At 43.2% G+C, this 7549-nt stretch overlaps 1 protein-coding gene across 1 annotated transcript; it reads left to right on the top strand.

The window, feature by feature from the left end:
• Window positions 1–593: 593 nt before the first annotated feature.
• On the top strand, window positions 594–5968 carry znf710a (zinc finger protein 710a). The gene is made up of 5 exons (XM_038268700.1): window positions 594–750; window positions 2468–3964; window positions 4438–4629; window positions 5148–5322; window positions 5735–5968. Exons 1-5 carry the CDS (start codon window positions 706–708, stop codon window positions 5923–5925), a joined length of 2100 nt encoding a protein of 699 aa, XP_038124628.1. The 5' UTR covers window positions 594–705; the 3' UTR covers window positions 5926–5968.
• Window positions 5969–7549: the final 1581 nt, after the last annotated feature.

Below are 7549 nucleotides of genomic sequence, written 5' to 3' on the forward strand. Positions count from 1 at the left end.
AGTATACTTTATACTTAATTAGTTTGGATAAAGAACTCCTCTCTTTCACTGAAAAAGTTGAAAAATGTCGGATTTTCTTAGACATTATCTGTCTGTCTGTGTTGTCACTGTCATACGTACCTCCACCCAATGCGTCCCTGAGTGTTTGCGAAAGTCTACAATGTCTCTGAGTGTAAGTGTGTCTAAATCCATTATATATATACAGGAAGAGAGACAGAGAGATGGATATATAGATTTTATGTATCTATACATATGGAAAAGATAAATATAGAGATTGATAGATAAAGAAATATAGATTTATGTGAGTGGAGAGTGTTAATCTTAGCATATGCTCATATAAAAAATGGGGAAATGCAAAGTATGAAGTGTGATCAGAACAAGATAGTAGCTGCCAAAGAGAAATGTGTGTTGAAGGGTCATGTTGAATTGTACGTAGTGAGGAAGGGAGATAAGATGTGTGTGTGTTTATGAGGGAAAAGAAAAGAGAAAAGTGAGATGGGAAGGAGAGGGTGGGAGGAAGAGAAAGAAATGGGGTGATGCTGTGTGTTTGTGTGTTGGGGTGAGAGGGGGGGGGGGGGGGGGGGCAGGCACAGACAGTTCTGATAACAGCAACAGTAGGAGGAGGATGAGCCGTGGGACCGCCCCACTCTCCCTCAGATATAAATAGGAGGTGGATTTTTTTACTCCACTCACTTCTCCTGAAGAATGAGATCCCTGAAACACCTCAAACATCACTCCAGGAGCAATGTGGTAAGTTTGGGAGCCTGGGGGACACACTGGGGAAGGTGTAGTTGTTTTCTCAGAGAGAGGCATGGCAGGGCGATAGGGACTTTTTTGTTTGCAGTTTGTCTGTGACGTGTTTACACTCGTCCTGTCTGCACTCTTAAGTTGAAGTTATAGGAAAGAAGAGAGGATTGACTTTACACGCGTGGCATGAGGGCTGTGGGACCTGTTTTCTGACAGAGCTCCTTTCTAATTGTTTGTCCTTAGGTGTCTTTCAGTCTTGCAACTTTAAATGTGAAAGTGCGCCATACTCACAAAAATTATCCCTACCTTCCCCGTCTACTTGTCATTTGTCTTTTTCTCTTTCATTTTTGTCAGCTTTTCATTTGGCTGTGCTTTTTCTTCACTCTACAGCCCTCCCTTCCTCCTTCACCTCTTCCCTCTTACTCACTCTGTCTTTCTGTCTCTCTTCGGCTGCCCCCCCTTACCACCACCACCACCCCTCCATACACTCACACCCCCCTTCTCCTTTTCCTTTCTCTCTTCACTCCTCTCACACGCTCACTCAATCTCTCCTTCCCCTTCCCTTCCCTTCCCTCCCTCCCCTCTTTTCTTTATCTTTCAGCCCCTCCATCTCATTTCTCTCTCTGTCTCCCTCCCTCCACTCCCTCCCTCCCCCGCCCACAGCTCTTTCTCCTTCTCTTCATACCTCCCTCCCTCTTTTCTCTTTCTTTTTCTCACACACACATGCTTTCAAACACACACCCAGTCTCTTTCCTTTTCTTTCCTTACAAACACACAGTCTGTCTCTGTCTGACTACTTTAAAAGCAGTAATTATAAATGACGTGGTTATCAGGGCATCCAGGTCTACTCCCCTCACCCATGCCCACACACACCTTTATTCCTTCTCTTTATCTCTTCTTCATTTCTCTGTCTACTCTTTTCTTTTTCCTTCACATGGTGTCAGGAAAGGGAAGCAGCTCTTTCTTACATGGCAGAGTGAACGCTGTGGAGCCCTGCCTGCAAAAAAAAAAAGAAACATAGAGGGTCAGAACTTCTCAGAAACATTTTTCACTTAGCCTGATCCTTCCCAATATAAAGCGCGACATCAAGTCTTCATATGAAACAAAGGGCCAGTTTGATTGCCGCTCGGTTTCTCCAAAACATGACCATGAGGATCTAAAATACTATTTATAAAGTCTAGTTTTCTTTATTCACCTGGAATACAGAATAAGTTCAGAGTTCAGTTGAAATTATAACCTTGGTATAGAAGTGTAACTGTTAAATTGGTCACTGTGTTAAGACAATCAATGAGACGGTTTGCTCCAGTGATGGGACGGTCAAGCCAGGCTGTCCCAGGACCCCACAGGAAGTGCAGAGGACAGTCCACGGAAGTCAGTTTCCTGGCCAGGACCTGTATCCCTTGTTGTTTTCTTTATTATTCTGAAGCATGTTAAGGAAGGAAGCAGTGTGGAAAAACAGATCTGCCTTAACATCTTGATCTAATGCTCTGTGGATGCAGAGCAAAGACAAAAAAGCTCTCCTCTTTGCATAGCTTTCTAGTAAAAAGGAGGATTTAAATACACATACGCTAGAATAACTTCAATGTTAAGATACAGTTTATGAGTCCAAAATAAGAAGGGATGTTTTGTGCTAATTAAATATTAAGTAGTACTTTTACATATTACTTTATCCGTTCCAGGTGCATTACGGCTTATGCAGTGTGTGTCTGTGTGTTTGCAGGAGGAAGAGAGAAGCTGTTTTGTGCGAACCTTTCCAAAGATGACTGAGGCACAAGTGGATGTGGGCACACAAACGGAGCCCGTGGTGGTGCTATCACTTGCTCAAGCTGCTGTTCTTGGGCTCATCTCCCAGAATGAAATATTTGGGGCCACCATTGCCCCGAATGGCTTTTACACAGGGGAGCCAAAAGAGGGCCCCCCTCCACACCCTGAGTCAGTGGAGTATGAATATGCCGACCAGCTGATAGGTGCCAATGGGGACTACCTGCCTGAGCCGTCTGGGGAGCAGGAGCCCCAGCCGCACTGTAGCGAGAGAAGACGACCTGGCCCCCGTGGGAGAACCAAGAGGCCCAGGAGTGATGGGGAGCTAGAATCTCCGCAGCAGAAAGAGGTTGCTCCACAGGCTCAGGTTAAAGGCGAAAGACTTGATTCTGACATCCCTCCGCCCTGCATTCATATGAACAACAGAGACAGTCCTGGCAAGTCGGAGGATTCGGTAACCCATCATGCTTCCCCGAAAGAAGAACAGGCCTGTGGAAACTGTTCATCATGTGTGAGAGACAAACCTGTGCCACAAACGGACGGACAAACCGAACAGGTGCAGGAAGATGGTTCTGTTAGGGGGACAGAGAGGAAGGAAGGAGAGTTAATGGTAGAAGAAGAAGAGGAGGAAGCACTGAACCTTAAGACAACTGGAGAAAATAGCAGTCCTCTGGAGAATCGTTATTATGATTCCAACGAGGTGGCCTACAAATCTTCTGATATGCCAATGCAAGGAGAATATGAGGAGAACAGCCAGCCCCAGGCCATGCTTTGGTCGGACCCAGAGGGGCTCGCCAGACGAATGCAGATTGACCGATTGGACATTAATGTACAGATTGATGAGTCTTACTGTGTTGATGTGGGAGAGGGTCTGAAACGCTGGAAATGTCGTATGTGTGAGAAGTCCTACACCTCTAAATATAATCTTGTCACTCATATCCTGGGTCATAATGGAATTAAGCCCCATGAGTGTGTGCACTGTGGGAAGCTTTTCAAGCAGCCGAGCCACCTTCAGACTCACCTGCTCACCCATCAGGGGACCCGACCCCATAAGTGCACAGTGTGTGAAAAGGCCTTTACACAGACCAGTCACCTGAAGAGGCACATGCTGCAGCACACAGATGTTAAACCTTACAGCTGCCGCTTCTGCGGTCGGGGCTTTGCCTACCCCAGCGAGTTGAGGACCCATGAGAACAAACACGAAAACGGTCAGTGCCATGTCTGCACCCAGTGCGGCCTTGAGTTTCCAACCTACGCCCACCTGAAGCGTCACCTAACCAGCCATCAAGGTCCAACCACTTACCAGTGTACAGAGTGCAACAAATCCTTTGCGTACCGGAGCCAGCTGCAGAACCATTTAATGAAGCATCAAAACGTTCGTCCCTTTGTTTGTCCTGAGTGTGGGATGGAGTTTGTCCAGATCCACCACCTTCGACAGCATGCCCTCACACACAAGGTATGGGTGATGTGTCCACTTTACAATCAGCCAGTTAGCTAGCCTCATTGTGCTTTAGATTACTGAACCCTTATTTTAAACAAGATAAAAACTAAAAAATTCTGGATAGTCAGGATTAAATAAGTTATCAGTTTCTCTTCTTAGTGAAAGTGGCATTAATACAGTTTTAATATTAGATCAAATGTCATTATTGCATCAAAGCCTATTCTCTAAAACCGGTTGCTTTGCACACACTGCCTTCAAAGGCTTACGTTTTTGTTTGTTCAACCCCACACCCAACATGAGTGTTGCGTGATCTGCAAAAGCCTTTTCTCTTTACCTCTGGTTCACATAGTCTCTTACAGATGTATGATATATACTTTTTTATCTGTATTGTGGTTATTTTATTCACAAGTATAGCTGAATACCTTTTATTTCTTAGGTATTTATAACTGTCCCTGATTTAAATCTGATCCCCTTGTGTTTCCCTCCAGGGTATGAAAGAATTCAAGTGTGATGTGTGTGCCAGAGAGTTCACTCTGTCGGCCAACCTGAAGAGACACATGCTGATTCATGCCAGCGTGAGACCCTTCCAGTGCCACATCTGCTTCAAGACCTTCGTCCAGAAGCAGACCCTCAAAACGCACATGATTGTTCACCTCCCTGTCAAACCCTTCAAATGCAAGGTGGGTGTACCAAGCAGGAGACTTAGACAATTTTTATTGTCATCTTGTATACACAGTGTATACAAAAAATAAATTTTGATGCAGTGAATGAGCAACTTACTAGCATGAAATAAACATGATCATTTATAAAGTGCAGCAGTGATCAAGAATGTAGACAGTGTAGGAGAAAAAGAAAAAAAAACAGTTGACAGTCATGGTGCAAAAGGCATTGATGTGGAAAGGTTCAGTGCAGTGCAAAATAAATAGATATGGTGCAAAATGCAGCAGAATATTGAGTTGTGTGCTTTTTAAAGGGATTATGAAAAAACATCTGCCACATCGGTAGTGCAAATATGTTTTCAAGTGTGATTCAGTCTTTATTTAAGTTTCAAAAGTTCAACATTCTGATGGCAGCAGGGAAGAAGCTGTTGCAGAACATGCTGGACTTGCAGTGAATGCTGCAAGTTTAGATGTCGGCTCGCACCAAACCAATGAACAATACTAATTCTTGTACTTTGTTTTTTTTTCCCCTGGAAAAGGTGTGCGGAAAGTCGTTCAACAGAATGTACAATCTACTTGGCCACATGCACCTCCATGCTGGCAGCAAGCCCTTCAAGTGCCCTTACTGCTCCAGCAAGTTCAACCTGAAGGGCAACCTGAGTCGACACATGAAGGTTAAGCATGGCATTATGGACACCACAATTGATGGACATGGTGAGTGGCTTTTGCTCTTGTCCTAATTAGTCTGCTTAGAACAGATGAAGCTGATAAATTTGTTCATGGGGTTCAGCGTGGCATGCTTCCAAGTGAGACTCTTCTGAGGGCTTCATGTCACAATTGTCACTTAGTCTGTCCCTAATGGACTTGGACTCAGCATGTACTGTAATGTAGAGGCCAAGCATTCTGATGTGTCTGTCACTCTCTCCCCATGTGTTTAGTAAATATAGCAGTGCCTGGATTAGACATGCCTGTCCCTATCAGTGAAGACTGATGCTGAGGACAGGCAATCTGCTGGCTTTCCTCAATGTGGCCATATTTCTATAGGAAGAGATTTATGCAGCAGCAAGGGTGTCTGTTATGGATGGCAGCATAAGATTATATTTGTATCTTCCCCTTCCTTTGTCAGAGCCACCCAATGGGACGGAAGGCCAGGAGGAGTACGAAGAGGAGAGCTTTGAATTCAGTGAGCGAGAAAACCGCGCCAACAACAACACACCAGACGTGGCCAAGCTATCTCAAATGGAGTACTACAGCAATTATGGGAAGAGTACGGGGCGCTTTAGTGCAGCAGGGATAGTACCAAATACACAAAACTGAACATGTGTGTGAACTCAATTAACATAGATTTGTTTTATTGCAATTAAAAGAAAAAAAAAATGCTTAAGTTCCTCCATAAAGGGATAGCTTGTATTTTTCAACTGAGGTTCTATGATAGTTTCGGCCAATAGTTTCATTGCCTGTAATTCAAAGATGATTTGGAGAAGATCTAGAAAACTTTGGGGAATGTGAGACAAACACAATGCTGTTTCTGATTTTAGCTGCTTTTTATCATCTCGTAATACTTATTTTGTTGGATAAAGTCCATATTAAGATTTGTCAAACATCTACGCTTTGATAAAGAAGCCGTCTCTATTACATATACTAACTCAAGACCTAATGTAAAAAAATCCAAACAATCCCTTTAAGAATGTGGACGCCTAGCAAACTGCACATTAATATGCACTGGAATCACTGACATTCTGAAAATGTGAAAAATTAATCTCTAGAGGTTATATTTTAAAAAGAGCAGCATAGAATAGTTTTTATTTAAGAATCCTGCTAATTTGCCAGTTGCTTAACAAGGTCATCATCTGAACCCTAAAATAGCACACTTTGAACAAGAGGAGATGCATGTTATATTGCACTTAGACAATCCCAGTATCTCTCAGTGTGCTGGGGTTTCACCGGTGTGAGCGGTGAAGGAAGGGAACAGGTGTTCTTTCACCTACCAAAGCTTATCAAAAGGTTAATGATTCACCTTGATTTATACTGTGAAGAATAAAAGCTCTGTTAAAAAAAAAGGAATCCACTTTAGTTCTGTGCTTTACTGTATATTACTGTACAGCGTATCAGTCCTGCTGTATGTTGGCTGGTACTGGTGCTTGCACTAGAGGACCACTGTGTCTACTTTTTACTTTCTCATCAAGCATCCTCCCCTCCATTGATCTCTTATCTATGAATGTAACTGTTTCTGTGGAATGTTTTCAGGCAAATTCAAACAGCCTTTTTTTAATGCTTTGACCCCTTTACCAAAGAATTTGACGAACCTTGCAGCTATGGGCAAGTTCCTTTTTTTTACCTCGCAATTCTGTCGAGCTGGGACATTGAATTTCCCCGACTTTATGAAATTACATCCAGGTTTCCCCTCCTACCCAATTTTTTGATCTCCGCAAAAGATTACCATGGAAATAAAAGCTGTGGTGCAGAATCTCTTTGAACAAACCCTACCTTCCTCCCGTAAAATCAGAGATTCTGCAAAGGCAACACTGTAAAACACATTTACAAAGCGGCTCCATATTTTTTTATTTTTGGATTTTTAAATGGGTAACTCTTGAATAGAATTGTCCCCCTCAGAAAAAACAAAAGAAAAAACACTTTGGACAGAAATATTAAGTGGCCCAGAGTGTGCGAGAGCACACCATCCATCACGCCGCGTACGGCTCTCAAGTGATGAACGACAGCCTCCCGACATGTGACAGGGCCGTGGACCTTGCGAAAGATGCGGAAATCTTTAAAATAATCAGTTTTACACTGCTCAGCTTTTTTTTTTCCCACACCAAACTTGCAACCTCCAAAAAAGTTTCCTCATTTAAAATTGTTGATACTGTGCATTATAAATAAAAAGTGCTATTCTTTGGTGGTTCATTTCCTTCAGCTTCTGTGTTTACTGCATCAATCTTAG

This window comes from Cyprinodon tularosa, unplaced genomic scaffold (assembly GCF_016077235.1).
Source record: "Cyprinodon tularosa strain WSP-4 unplaced genomic scaffold, ASM1607723v1 ctg71, whole genome shotgun sequence".
NCBI lineage: Eukaryota > Metazoa > Chordata > Actinopteri > Cyprinodontiformes > Cyprinodontidae > Cyprinodon > Cyprinodon tularosa.